This window comes from Pipra filicauda, unplaced genomic scaffold (genome assembly GCF_003945595.2).
Source record: "Pipra filicauda isolate LSUMZ 115617 unplaced genomic scaffold, ASM394559v2 scaffold219_size1829416_pilon, whole genome shotgun sequence".
Taxonomy (NCBI): Eukaryota; Metazoa; Chordata; class Aves; order Passeriformes; family Pipridae; genus Pipra; species Pipra filicauda.
In genome coordinates this window covers 1,216,877-1,231,212 of record NW_024104331.1, presented here as the reverse complement: position 1 = coordinate 1,231,212, position 14,336 = coordinate 1,216,877, and the positions used below count along the sequence as shown (strand labels likewise).

General features: G+C 46.1%; 1 protein-coding gene across 12 annotated transcripts in view; it reads left to right on the top strand.

Annotated features, from left to right (window-relative positions):
- The window catches only part of SRRM1 (serine and arginine repetitive matrix 1), an 18,169-nt gene extending 7,884 nt beyond the window's left edge, over positions 1–10,285 (top strand). For 3 of the 12 annotated variants that reach the window (XM_039381244.1, XM_027740134.2, XM_027740147.2), the window contains exons 7-18: positions 59–262; positions 737–856; positions 2,387–2,658; positions 2,784–2,864; positions 3,201–3,287; positions 3,924–4,068; positions 4,318–4,359; positions 5,970–6,074; positions 6,859–7,320; positions 8,285–8,462; positions 8,876–9,070; positions 9,282–10,285. In XM_039381244.1, coding sequence (XP_039237178.1) covers positions 59–262; positions 737–856; positions 2,387–2,658; positions 2,784–2,864; positions 3,201–3,287; positions 3,924–4,068; positions 4,318–4,359; positions 5,970–6,074; positions 6,859–7,320; positions 8,285–8,462; positions 8,876–9,070; positions 9,282–9,386 — 1,996 coding nt within the window. In that variant the 3' untranslated portion in view covers positions 9,387–10,285. The remainder of the gene's footprint in view (positions 1–58; positions 263–736; positions 857–2,386; positions 2,659–2,783; positions 2,865–3,200; positions 3,288–3,923; positions 4,069–4,317; positions 4,360–5,969; positions 6,075–6,858; positions 7,321–8,284; positions 8,463–8,875; positions 9,071–9,281) is intronic. The other 9 variants (XM_027740140.2, XM_027740139.2, XM_027740138.2 and 6 more) reach the window with 9 other exon arrangements.
- The last annotated feature ends 4,051 nt before the right edge of the window (positions 10,286–14,336 follow it).

The window sequence follows — 14,336 nt, the reverse complement described above, 5'->3', positions numbered from 1 at the left end:
GATACTCTCTGGGCTATGGTTTGTATGTGCTTATAAATAAAATATTTATTTTTAACAGTGATATCCCAAAAGCTCCTAAACCTGAACCTCCTGTACCAGAGACTAAGGAAACTTCACCAGAACGTAATTCAAAGAAGGAGAGAGAGAAGGAGAAAGAGAAGACTCGTCAGAGATCCCCAACTCGGTCCAAGTCAAGGTCAAGATCTCGATCCCGTTCTCCGTCTCATTCTCGACCCAGAAGGCGTCATAGATCACGGTCAAGGTAGGACTTCAAGTGACTGTGAAGGTTGAGAATGAATATTTTCTGCTGAAGGGGCCACTTAATGTTCTTGGTTAGTGATGTTTGTAGAGATGTTGAGCTGTGGATGTTTTAGGCCAAATGAGAAAGATGCATTTGATGCATAAACGTGTTTGGGAGTGTTTTCTTTCTATCAGTTCATGAGAAGCTGCTCACAGTGACCAACACTGGCTGGAGAAGGAATTGGGCTACTTAATACTGAATATGGCATTTGATAGATAATGGGAATTGTGTAGCCTTTCTTTAGGAGACGGGTTTGCTGCTGAAGATGTTGTAAAATACTTGTGTGTGAATGTACACTTTGCCTCTTAACCTAAATGCTGCCTTAAAATGATGCACTTGGAGAAAAGCAACTCAACACTCGGTGCCCTGAGGATAAATTTCCTCCAGTCTGTGAATTAGGTAGTTGCTTTTCATTGGAATTTCTGATCATGACAGGTCTTACTCCCCTAGAAGGCGACCGAGCCCCCGCCGACGGCCGTCCCCGCGGAGGAGGAGCCCACCCAGGCGAATGCCTCCCCCACCCAGGCACAGAAGAAGCAGGTCCCCCGTGAGGAGGTAAGATTCCTGCTTTTTGAGACAGCTGAAAAGTGTTAAACTTGGAAAGCTTGAAGGGAACACTAGTTGTGAGGAGGAAGTGTTAACAGAGTGGCCTGGCTCGTCTCACCTTCATGCTGTCAGGTGTAGGATGAGAGGGACGGAAACGCTGCAGGGTCACATTTCCTGAGTGTGTGGTGGGGGAACACAACTGGAGCTGTGAAATGATTTCTTCTGACTGAGGTGGAGTTCTCATCACTGTTCTTTTTGAAAAGTGGCAAGTTCAGAACTGTTACTTCTTCAAATGGCTCTGGGTAGCTCCCAGCATAGATTGACATGACGTCTCTTAAGACTTTTTTTGCTTGAGTCTTATACCTTTTTCCCCCTGCCTGGGGAAAAAAATGAGAACAAGTAGCTGGATTTTAGTTTTAGAAGTTTTTTAATTGCGACTTAAATTTCCATCACATAAAATTGAAACCAAAATCAAATTTGGACTTGAAATGTTTTTCTTCTTCATATTATTTTACTTAAAAAACCTTCAAGGTCTGCTCTCTGGTGTTGGAAGTTACAGTTTTGACAGCATAAGCAGTGGTTCTAGTAGCAAAGCTCTCAGTTGCCTTGCAGAGTAAATTATGTGGTTGTGGCAATGGCAAAATAGACATTTGTCTTCATGGGGAGAGAACAGATTCTTATCCTCCTCATAGGAAGAGAATTAAAGCGATGCTTCCTGTGTACAGCAGTTGTTCTTTTTGAGGAAGGAACACTTCTTCCTTTTTGTGACAAGGTGTGACTTATTTCCTGAGTTTGTCAATATGTTCATTTCACACAGTTACTGGGAAAACTGTGAACAGTATCAAACATGTATGTTGCAAGATGTACAAGAGCTCCCTTTCAGCAAATGTTTATCTCACTCAAGGTAGGGTTTCTTTTTTCCAGGTTCTCAGGAATTCTGCAGCCAAAGGTGGATTCTGCAGGTACACAATTGCAACAGAACTTGCCACAAATTTTGCCGCAGAATTCTGAGGCCCTACCTTTTAAAATTTGCAAAGTAAAGATGAAAGACTAAAACATCAGGATGGATAGATTGATTCTGAATTGTTAAGTCCTTAAGTTGTCTGAAATTTTTACCTCCTGGTATTAAGCCATTTCAGTGTACTTCCACACTAAACTCTTATACAGATCTGTCCTGAAGATCGTTAAATCACACGTGCTAACACAGAGAATTCTCTTAACCATCCAAAAGTTAGAGAGCCCAAACAAAACTAATTGTTCCCAGGGGAAAAGCTTAGTGGTAGCCTGTAGATGGACAGAAAGCCAGCGAAGGTGACACTAACAATTTTTAGCTCACTATGTAGTTTAAGAATAACTGTGAAAGATTGGTTGTTATTCTCCTCTTCTACCAACCAAATGTTGAAGGCTGCCCACCGTGTTTTGGAAGTGCTGTTGTCTGTGGCTCAATGTCTGTGCTTGCAAACAACTGCAGTTCTGTGTTCGTGCTGCAATGCCCACAGTCTGCCTGCCCCGGGCTCTAACGTGGCGTTGGATTTGCAGGAGAAGACGCTCATCGGCCTCCTTATCCGGCAGCAGCTCTTCCTCCTCCTCCTCGCGCTCCCGGTCTCCGCCAAAGAAGCCTCCCAAAAGAACCGTGTCCAGCCCTCCTCGGAAAACCCGCCGGCTCTCCCCTTCCGCCAGCCCTCCTCGGCGGAGGCACCGGCCATCGCCGCCCCCCAGCCCCCCGCCCAAACCCCGCCGGTCCCCGACGCCGCAGCAGTCGAACCGCGCCAGGAAGAGCCGCGGCTCCATCTCACCGAGCAGAGCTTCAGGTGAGGGGACGATTTCTGTGTTCTCCTGGCTCGGCCACGTTCTGCCTTTGTGCGGTTTGCAAGGGCAGAAAAGCGTGGAAGGGTGTAATGAGTCGCAGCTGAGCGATTTGATTCTTGTCTTGTAGCACCCAAACATAAGAGTACTGAAAAAAGAGAGTCTCCCTCGCCAGCACCAAAGCCAAGGAAGGCAGAGCTGTCGGAATCAGGTAACGGCTCTCGCTTTTCAGCGCTGCTTTTGGGTGGGGGTTTTAGTCAAAAATGCACAATAATAAAGGGCAGTGAGGTGCTGAACCCAATAGTCTGGCACTGAAAGCGAGAGTTTTCAGAAGGCTAAAGATAATCACTCACACTGCCTCATTCTAGATAAGATTTCTTGGAAAAAAGCTCAGCCAAAGCGTATTCCAGCCTTAATTCTATCTTAAGATTTGGGGGGGGGAAAACCCCCGTGCTTGATGATCTGCTGTACGTGACTTTGCTTCTGCCTGAATGAGGCACATTTGTACCTTTTGGTTTAAATGTTCTGTCCATGTGTGTCCTTTCAGAAGAAGACAAAGGAGGTAAAATGGCTGCAGCAGATTCTGTCCAACAGAGGCGCCAGTACAGGAGGCAAAATCAACAGTCGTCATCTGGTATGGAGGACAGAAATTTCCTAAAACTGGACTGTAGTTTGCTTTTGCAGGAAGTGGTTAAGGTTAAGTTCAAATGCCGATAAAAATTATCTGCAGTGCTACTGTAAACGTAATTATAGATTTGCCACTCATGGTGAGGTCCCTTTAATTGTTTCTCAGGAAGAATTAAAGTTTAAAGGTATCTTTTGTTAACAGGTTTGCATCTTTAAGAGTTGCGCTTTTAAACTCTTAACATCACACAAATACTGTGTGCTGTGGGTTATTTTATCTGTTCTTGTTGTAGGTTACTTCCTAATATTTCTAATATTTGGGACTCTTTTATTTTTGAGATCATTAAATTCACCTGGGCCTGGCGTAGGTTTTTGTCCATGCAATGTTTCTATAAGTGACTGCAGTTCACCTTCTAAATTACCTGGTTAATCAAATTTTATGGGGACAGTTGGGTTGCTGCAAGTATTTTTACCCAGCTCTGATGGGTTTATTTATCACTTGACTTCAGCCCACATTTTTCGTTGAACCGCTTTTAGACAGCAGCTCCTTGTTTTGCGGGAGAGGAGGTCGGGGGCTGGAATGTCAGTGGCTGTGATGAGTGTAACGAGGATCACTTCCCAGAGAGTGATTCTTCTACGTTTATAGATTCTGGTTCTTCATCTTCCTCTGAAGAGGAAAGACCCAAGAGGTCCAACGTGAAGAACGGGGAGGTCGGCCGACGCCGGCGCCACTCGCACTCCCGCAGCCCCTCACCGTCTCCACGGAAACGACAGAAGGAGTCCTCCCCTCGGTAATTCCTTCTCAACTTGAGCATAACTGGCATCTTTTTCTTCTATTTGTTGTTGTTTATCTCCTCTGCATCTGTCAGAGAATACATCACAATTAAGTCATGTCCAGCTCGCCCAGTCTCGTTTCAAGATTTCATTCCTCATTTGGCGAAAATGACTCTGACCTTTCTTTGAGTGTGTTGGTTTTTTTTGCCTCAGATACCTGGCAGATAGATTTGTTTTGTTCTGTTTTTTTCCTCCACTGCTCTCAGGATGCAGATGGAAAAGAGGTGGCAATCGCCAGTGATGAAAAGGTTGGTTAGAAATTCATCTGTTAAATAGGATTTACATCTAGAAAATCATTTAGACTGGCTGTCATTTATACTGTCATGGATAAGTACTTGTTGTCCTTTGGGTTTGCACACTCAAGGTGGTAAGGTGAGGAAAATTCAGACTGATGGGTTCCTTGATGTGTTGGATCTGGGACCATTTCACTGGGGAGAAAAAAAAAAGAGGAGCAACACCTGCTCTGTCTCCTTCCCTGCTCACTATTGTTAATTCCCATCAGCCTGTGACATTAACAACATTAGTGTTTCTGACATCTTACTGATACCTGCAAACACCTGAACACTTGTGTTCTTTGGGGTTCCTCACCCCAAATACCTGGTTTGAAGGATGGCTGAGCAGGACTGGATTCCTGCTGCCACTGACTAAAACCCTCCAGGCCCATTGCAACGAGCAAATGAGATCTTGATGTTCAGGGTCCCAGATAATTGGAGTTTTCAAAAGTCTCATTCCTCAGTTCATTAGATATTTGAAACCACTACTAGCAGACAATTAGTAGACTAGTAGTGAACACCTCCTTTATTTTCTTTTGTGTAGGCAGCATTGTCAACACTTTATTTGTGATATTGTTTTCTCTGTGTTGATCTGGGAATACAGGAAGGTGCAGGAAGCTGGGTGTTTGATGGGTTTATTAATCTGTTGTAATGACCCTTGAGCAAGCTGTAATTAAGCCCCAGCTAGAAGATACTCACAACATACATCATGATGTAAGAGATAAGTAGGACAACTACCATTCTAATGATGGATCTTGTCAAACAGTTCTGTGTAAAACAGGTTGCAATTCAAAGGGTTTGATCTGTTTTGCAACATGCTGAATTCTCCAACTGCCTATTGCATAAATGTATGTTTAATTAGGACAATTAGCACCTTTGAAGGCTGGGTTTTTTTGGAATCATAAAAGAACATTGTATTTTGAATCTCAGTTTATGTAGATGAGCTGCTTTGCTTTATAATTGCTTTCATTTTTCCCTTATCCAGTCATTTTATCTTAATTGCTTTTTTTAAAAAGAACATTTTACCAATATTCCCCTCCTTTAAAATTCTAGGCAAGTATGTGTTGCATTAAAATTTCCCCTCCCAGAAGTCTGTTGTAAACCTGGCACAGCAGAAAATGGCTCATTTCATGAATAATTTTAATCCAGATAGCTGCAGTTTAGCAACAACTGTGATTTTTTTTTCCCCCCTCTCTGCATTTCAAGAAAAAATGATTTTGGAGTTCAGATCCATAGCTAAAAGCTGGTTTTGGGGGTGCAGTTTCACACTGTGGAGAAAATTAACTCGGCACGTTATCCATCAGTTATTCCAAACATTTGGAATATCTTTGGCCACATCTTTGGCCACAAGATGGTGATGCATCAGGTGGTGCAGAGTGTGGAATTGTCCCTGGTGGGCTCAGAGTTACAGTAAAACCCGTGTTGTCTCACACTCCTTGCACAGACTTCAGTCTGCTGCTCCCCCGTGGTTCTGGTTTCATTTCAAACCGTGCGAACGAGGTGATTTTGTGTAGCGAAAGCAGGGCAGAGAAGAATCTTTTGGAGGTTTTCTGGAGGTTTGCTGAGCAGTGCCTTTCTCTCTGCAGCAGGAGGAGGAGGAGTCCCTCTCCGCCCCCGGCGCGGCGGCGACGCTCGCCCTCCCCGGCCCCCCCTCCCCGGCGCCGGCGCTCCCCGTCCCTGCCCCGGCGAAGGTAGGGCCCTTCTCAGGGAGGGTTTGCTCCCTTCCCGCTGGGACATGGGAAAAGAAATGCCCTCTCACCTGTTCCTTGGCTCCCAGCTTGCTGGGGAGAGTGTGGGTGGTGGGTGCATGGCCTGGATGGCACTGGATGCCTGGAGCAAATCCTGAATCGCGGAATTGCGGGTCGTGGAGTGGCTTGGCTTGAACTGAACGACCTTAAAGCTCATTCAGTTCCATCCCCTGCCATGAGCAGGGACACCTTCCACTAGCCCAGGTTGCTCCAAGCCCTGTCAAACCTGGCCTTGAACACTTCCAGGGATGGGGCAGCCACAGCTTCTCTGGGCAATGAGTTTTAAAGGATTTTAGTTTGAATTTTTAGAAGCCTTAAAAGGGTTTCCTTTTAAATTTCTAGACCTTTTAAAGGATGTTAGTTTAAATTTTTAGAAGCCTTAGAAGAGTTTCCTTTTAAATTTCTAGACCTTTTAAAGGATGTTAGTTTAAATTTTTAGAAGCCTTAGAAGAGTTTCCTTTTAAATTTTTAGAAGTCTTAAAGGGTTTTAGTTAAAATTTTTAGAAGACTTGAAGGAGTTTCCTTTTAAATTTTTAGGAGTTTTAAAGGGTTTTAGTTTGAATTTTTAGAAGCCTTAAAAGAGTTTCCTTTTAAATTTTTCGAACTTTTAAAGGACTGTAGTAGAAGTTTTAAAGGATTTTAGAAGAATTCCGTTCCCCCTCCCTGGGTGAACCACAGGACTGATTCCCAGGCCTGGCTGGCCCCTGACTGTTGGTTCTCTCCACAGGTCTCCATCCCCGCCCCCTCGCAGGCGCTCTCCCTCTCCCCGGAGATACTCCCCCCCTATCCAGAGGCGATATTCTCCATCACCACCTCCCAAGAGAAGAACAGCTTCCCCTCCTCCCCCTCCCAAACGAAGGGCCTCCCCTTCCCCGCAGTCGAAGCGCAGAGTCTCCCACTCGCCGCCGCCGAAACAGAGGAGCTCCCCGACGGCCAAGCGGCGTTCCCCTTCCGTGTCCTCCAAGCACAGGAAGGGATCTCCTCCCAGCAGGTCCAACCGGGAAACACGTTCCCCACCTCAAAACAAAAGGCATTCACCCTCGCCACGGCCTCGAGCTTCCCACCCCTCTGCCAGCCCGCCGCCGCCGCGGAGGGGAGCGTCGGCGTCGCCCCAGAGGAGACAGTCCCCATCTCCCAGCTCCAGACCCATCCGCAGGGTGTCCAGAACGCCCGAACCCAAGAAGACAAAGTAAAACAATCCATCTTTGCTGCTTTGGGTTTCACGAGGGGTTTTTGTTTTGTTGTAACGCAGCGGGAATAGCCAGGGGGTCACGGAATCTCGTGTTGGTTTGGCCTGGAGGGGACCTTAAAGATCATTCAGCTCTACCCCCATGCATGGTCCACTAGCCCAGGTTGCTCCAAGCCCTGTCCAACCTGGCCTTGGACACTTCCAGGGATGGGGCAGCCACAGCTTCCCTGGGCAACCTGTGCCAGGGCCCCACCCCCCTCTGAGTAAAGAATTTCTTCTCAGTATCCAATCTAAGCCTGCCCTCTGTCAGTTTAAAACCATTCCCCCCATCCTGTCACTGCTTGCCTGCATAAAAAGTCCCTCTCCCTTTTTCTTTTAAGCCCCCTTGAGGCACTGGAATGCTGCCATGGGTTCTCTCTGAGCCTTCTCTTCTAATTGCTGGTTTTAAAGAACAATGAACTTTATCTTTAAACCTAGCTGTGGAAGGGAACCAACACTTCTCATTAGCTCATAAATAATTTTGCAGGTGGTCATCTGAGAGAAACTACTAAATTTGAAATCTTTTTTCCTTAGTGTGATGCTGTTCTTATGAGTACATAGTCAAAAATACGGTGCTGGCTTATTGTTTTGGGAAGATGTAGCTGAGTGGAAAGCCTTGCACTCTTCATTGGTGATCCAATAGCATTGCTGTTCTCTTGACTTTTAATGAATTAGTGATATTAGGAAGGGAGCAATCACTCCTGAGCAGCAGCAGGATTGTTTAACAGGCTCTCAGGCTGCATTATCCTCCTGCATCACAGACCCACAGTGCTATTGGATTGTTTGGCCTTTTGTAACGTGCCAGCAAAGCAATTAATAATCTTCTAAGTGGCAGCTTGACCAAGTTATAAGCACACATCTAATTTGGCTCTTTGGTTAGTTTTTACTTGTGTCTGTCTCTGACTGTGACTCTTCTGTTTTTCAGGGCTTCCACCCCCAGCCCCCGGCGCGTGTCCTCGTCTCGCTCGGCCTCGGGGTCACCCGAGCCAGCACCCAAAAAGCACCAAGGACCTGCCTCTCCTGCTCGCTCTCGTTCTCCCTCTGCCAACTGGTCACCTGCAAAAAAGGCCAAAAGCCCAACTCAGAGCCCCTCACCTGCCAGGGTATTTGTTTGCTCATAAAACCATGCTGGGTTATAGGGCAGGTTGTGTTCCTGAAGCAGCTCTGAGGTTCTTCACACAAGGGGGGAAGAAAAATCCTTGGGGTGTTTTTCGTAGTTAAAAACATAAATTTTTCAAATTTAACATCTCAGGGTGTGAATACAAGTGCTATTTATATAGAAATTCTGGAAGAAAAGTCCCATTTTATGAGTCTACATGAGTTTTGTGATGTCAAGTGGTGTGGGCTTATTTGTGCTTAGTAATCTTGCATGCAAACTTTAGGCTGTTCCTAGCAGGAAGAGAACAGATTGTTTGGCATCCTTACCTGAGGTGTTTCCCAGGGACACTTCCACTCTTTGCCAGAGAATTTGGAAGCCTTAGGGATGAGTTGTAATACGTTGCATTGTTCGTTACAGAATTCAGATCAAGAAGGGGGCGGCAAGAAGAAGAAGAAAAAGAAGGATAAGAAGCATAAAAAGGATAAAAAGCACAAGAAGCACAAAAAACACAAGAAGGAGAAGGCGGCCGCGGCCGCAGCAGCTGCTGCTGTGGCTGCAGCAGACACCACCTCAACACAGGAAGACCAGGAAGCAGAGACAGAACCCAAAAAGGTAGGAATTTGGTACCTGAGCTGTACTTTGTAAGGGTCCAGTGTAAGGAGGCAGGTGGGGGTGGACGTGCACTGCACTGCTGGGACTGACGGCCGTGATTCCGGGAGGAGCCTTGGTGTGTTGTGGGTGTCCCTTCGGGATTTGTGCTGTTGGGAGGGCTCGGCCTGGCTCGGTTTGGGTGTTTGAATCAGGGCTTTGTCTTTGCTTGAAGGAGACAGAAAGTGAACCTGAAGACAACCTGGATGACCTAGAGAAGCACCTGCGAGAGAAGGCCCTGAGGTCCATGAGGAAGGCGCAAGTATCCCCACCATCCTAGGCCCGGCCCTTTGATATAATGTACATTTTATTTGGTTTGTACTCAGAATTCAATTTCAAATTGCTAAATGTGTTTGAGCTTTAGAATATAACATTTGTTGTAATAATTGCTAGGTTGAGGTTCACCATGTACAAAAGGGCATGGATTTACATTACAAAAGGTGTCCACAGTGTACTAGTGACATTCTTTCATTGACAGCATAATTTCATTTAGAGTGAGACTTCTTAGAAGCAGTAGGAATTTTGTTTTGAAGGTTTGAAACATGACCGTCAATTCCCTTGTTTCTTTGAACTCCAACAAAGCCTTGAGCATAATTTGTGAGGGTCTCATTTGACTTCTTTTGTATCCACTTACATGATGCTACTAACCTTTGTGGTTTGTAAGCTTGCCCAGGAGTAAAACCACTGCAGAATTCCAAGGAAGTACATCTATATTTTAATGCTTTCTACTGTTGCCTGTATAGTCTCCATTAAAGCCAATCAAGAATAGCAATTTAGAATGGTACATAAATGAAAGCATGTTGTTTACCAGGACACTGTGGGTTTATATTGATGTTAACATGTTGATTTGGAACACTGGAATTTCATTTGTATTTTTATGTTCTTTTTTTAAAGGGCAGTTTCCATGATCAGCAGTCCCAGAAAAACAAACAAAAAAAAATAATTCCTTCAGTTCCATAAATTTTATTTGTGAGCTGTCGTTGCCCCAATTCATAAATCTTGTCTCGTTACGGTTCTTCGGAATGGTCAGAGCAACTTTCAGAGATGTGGTCTTTGAAAGTTTGAGGAACCTGAACTTTGGATATTGTCATGTTTTCACTGTTCTTTGTTTTTGTTTTTTTAACTAAAGCTATATAAAGCTTGTGGATTAAACAAAATAAATTTCTAAATTTAAACAGATGTTGGCTATTTTTATATGGGCATTTACATTTGCTAATCAGCTTTCTTTTGTATGAGGTTCATGAATACTCAGAGATGAAAAAGTATTTGATCCAGTATGCTGGCTCTGGAAAAATTGGGGCTTTTAACTGTCCTGAGGGAGCAGGAAGAGCCCTTTAATTAGTGATGCTCCTGTTGTGTTCTTGCAAAGCAAGAGTCAAACAGCCTTATCTGGTCAGCTCTGATAGGATGGAGAAGCTTAAAGCAACCACAACATGTGCTGTGGAAATGGCTTGTCAGAGCAAGTAAAATGTTTCAAGGTCCTGCAAAAAATGAACAGCAGGTTTAATTAACTTAGTGAAGGAGTTGTCGTTGTGTGAGGAATCTGAGGAATCCTGGGGGCTCACTGCCTTTCCATAATCATGGAATCACAGCGTGGTTTGGGTTGGAAGGGACCTTAAAAGTTACCCAGTTCCAACCCCCATATCATCATACTGGAAACTTGCTGGATTACTGCTGTTGAATTCTTTTAAAAACTCAAGCTGTGCTTCTGAAATCAAACCAGTTCTGAAGTCTGGGGTTCCTCTGGGAGGAGGAATGGAACATATTTTGAATTTTTTTTGTCCTGCATCTGAAGTAGATGTGATGTGTACAATGAAGTGTAGATATTTGATGAGTCTTTTTACTTGCCATCGTGTAGGGTTTTGAACTAAAGCAGGGCTGCTGTAGACCTTGGGTGGAAGGGGATATTTGAAAGTAGCTCCTGCACTTCCTTATGTGCTGCATCTTTGTTTCTTAGCATAAGTATCATTGTATGCTCAAGTGCTTGTAAACCTACTTCAGCAGCTTGAATGTTGAGTATCATCTGTTATTAAAATGTGTATAATAAATTCCAAGAAGCTTCTGGACAAAGACATTTTTAAAAGTACATTTGAGTGGATTTGGTGCTTATGAAGCCACAGACCCCAGATCTGGGACATGCTGATCCCGGGCTCCTTCAGTTGGATTTTCCCTGGGCTGTTCCTGGGCAGCACAAATGACTGGGAGGCTGCAGAGCCCTGGGCTGTGCAGCTCCCAAGGGTTAATGCCTCCTCCTTTATCATCCCAATCTTGCTTCCACATGGGTTTGGTGACCTCCCAGTGCCTTTTAATCTTAGCACTAATAGAAGTTCTTTAAATATGTTCAGTACCTGAGTCACTGCTTATCTTCCCTCACACCTATTTCCATCTCCTGCCTCCAGGACTCTGATAAAGGGCCTCACTGCTGGTTTTGGATGTTCCCCCACCTCTCTCCTTTGGAGCTTCTATTGTTGGTGCTCCCTCCTCTTATTTCATCTATCCATAAAGAATGGTTTAGGTTTAAAAAGAGCAATTAAATGTGCTCTTTAAGAGGAGTGTAACTTCTAAGTTGTGTTTAGCTGAATATTTTAATTCCTTCCTACTTAAGCCATTCAAGTACTAACGTTATATTTAAATACCAGTCAAGGGATAAACCAGCCTTCTCCTGTCCTCTCCTGAGCTCTCACTGTTCTTGCTGCTCTCAGGGCTGTTGCTTAGATGTTTTTTAGCACAGAATCTCTTCTGGGCTGATTTCCATTTGTGTCTGTACAGCAAAGCTTTGTCCTGGGAAGCTGTTGACTGACATCACCGAATTCACTCCTGATCCCCTGATTGAGATCCCATCATCCAAACCCAAACTTGTCTGATCCCTTCACTGCTCCAGCTTCTTGGTTAACCTCTTCTCTCTGTTTTCCATCCTTTTATTTGTAGCTGCTGTAGTTCAGAAAGTGACTGTGCAGGTGCCTGGTGCGACGGGGTGGAAGCTGCGTGGATCTCACTTGCTCTTTTTGTGGTGGATCTGCTAGTGCTGAACGTTGGGGTTTTGACCCAGGCCATCTTCCTCAAGTGACAGGTACAGGGTTTAGAGAAGGGACTTGCTGCAGTAATTATATCTAACTGCACAAAATGGCCCCACTCAAGTTTAGTTGGCTTAAATAATTTAACTGAAAATGAGTCTGCTGGAGTGAGGCTGGAGTGAGTCATGGACAGGCCAGTCTCTGTAGCTCACACAAAAGAAAGATGTATTTGTTGTGTCAACAGGTGGGACAATGGCAGGGGTGTGTGTGTGTGTGTGTGCAAGGGTTCAAAGTTTATAGAAACTCAGTGCTGGATTATTAAATTTTTCCACTTGTGTGACTTTGGCAGTTTGCCTGGGAGTCACCATTGGGTTTACACTGAAACTAAGCAGTGAATTGCCTCAGGGGACAGAACTGTTCTGCTGCTGCTCTGGACAGGGCCTCGTGCTCCCTGCTGTGATCCCAGAGATAAATGAGGCAGAGTTCTGTGCTCAGAGCCATCACTAAACCTGGCTCATCAGAGCTCCCTCGTGCTCAGCTCTGCCGTGTCTGACACAAATGAGGCTCCCCAGCTGCCAGGGAGGGCTGGAGGGAGGGCCCTGGGCTGGGAGGAGCAGCTCAAACATCCCCGTGCAGTTTTGCACTCTGACTTCATTCCTCAAGCACCAAACCTCCAAATAGGTGAGTTTTGGTATAAAAAGCAGCTCTTGGAGGAGCAGCTTTCAGCAGGGCATGGAGCTGTATTTTGATTGAGTTTCATTTCAGCTGCTGTGTGTGGTAACTTATGATTTAGCACAGGATCATCCCATAAACCCTGGAACTGTCTGCCTAAAGTCCATTGTTGGTGCCACCAACGAATCCAGCAAAGCAGTCACTACCCTGACAGTTCCAGTGGAATTCTGTTTCTCTGGATCAGGCCTTACTCATTCCAATGAATTACCTGGGTATTTCTTCGAGGACAATAAAAAGATTATTAAAGCTGAGCACAATGGAACAGAACAGTGTGTATGTCCAGACTTTAATCAACAGTTTGACTTTTGAACGGGTGTTGTGTGGATCCTGCCTGTCTGCCAGGGAGGGAAGATCCTCTGGAATTCTTCCTTAGCTGGGAGTGTCGGATTTTGCAATGGGACCTGGCCAACTCCCGGGGCAGGTGAGTCAGCGTTTGACACCCCAGTCTGGGTGAAGCTGGATTAGAGGGCAGGTGACTCACGGGGATGGCAGCCACGCTGTGCCATCCGTGCCCGTTTGTGCCGCAGCATTTGGCCACAGGTTTGGCTAATCCCAAAAATCAGCACTGCAGGATGCTGGCTCCCAAACCAGTGCTGGAAGCACAGCTCCCTCAGGTCAGGGTTGCCAGAGGGGGGGGAGATGACTGAGCCTTCAGTGCAAGGTGTTTTCATCATCAAATAACTACCTGTAGAGTTCCTATTGTGGCAGATTCTGTAAGAACAGTGGGTTTGCTCATTTGGGATCAATCCCTTGGGAATTGTGTAGTGAACACCTGCCAGAGCCAGTGGTGCAGGGCTTGACCTTCGGGCCACGAGCCAGGACTAGGGGAGGCCGCCCAGCCCAGGACAGGGGGTCAGGAATCCTTTTTAACTCCCCCATCTTTCCCCAGCCAGGCCGGGCTGTGTGTGGTGGGATGAGCCGAGCACAGGAGGGATGTGGGGTCCGGAGCCTCCATCCCCCCCACAAAGGCAGGATCCCCAGCGCTCACAGCGTCAGTGTGGCCTTGGGATGGAGCTGGAGCTGCATGTCCTGAGCAACGGCCACGGCTGGAGAAGGGACAGGAGACGGGAGCAGGGGCTGCTCCGACAGCGATACCGGCGCCTGACACAGCCCCCCGGAGCCAGCTCTGCTGCTGCAGTAAGGTAATAACTCCAGGGAGCAGCAGGTGCTCATGGAGAAATGGAGAAGGACGTTGTCCACCAGATACTGGAGAGCTCAGGTTGCTCTTTCCAGCTGCGGGAGAGGAGCGGGGCTGGTCCCTGCAGGGTGGGTGAGCTCTGAGTGCTCGGCGTGGGAAGCTCGGGATCCTTCTGTCTCACTTAAAGAAAACACGGAAAACGGCTGTCTTGGGAAAGCAGCTCTGGGGGGAAGGGAATTGCTGGTTCCTCCACACAAAGGCTTTGTGTTCGGTGCAGGGGCAGAGCTGCAGCTTGTGTAAATTGTTGTGGCTGTGCTGAAAGGAGCGGAGCTCTGCTGCCGACTCA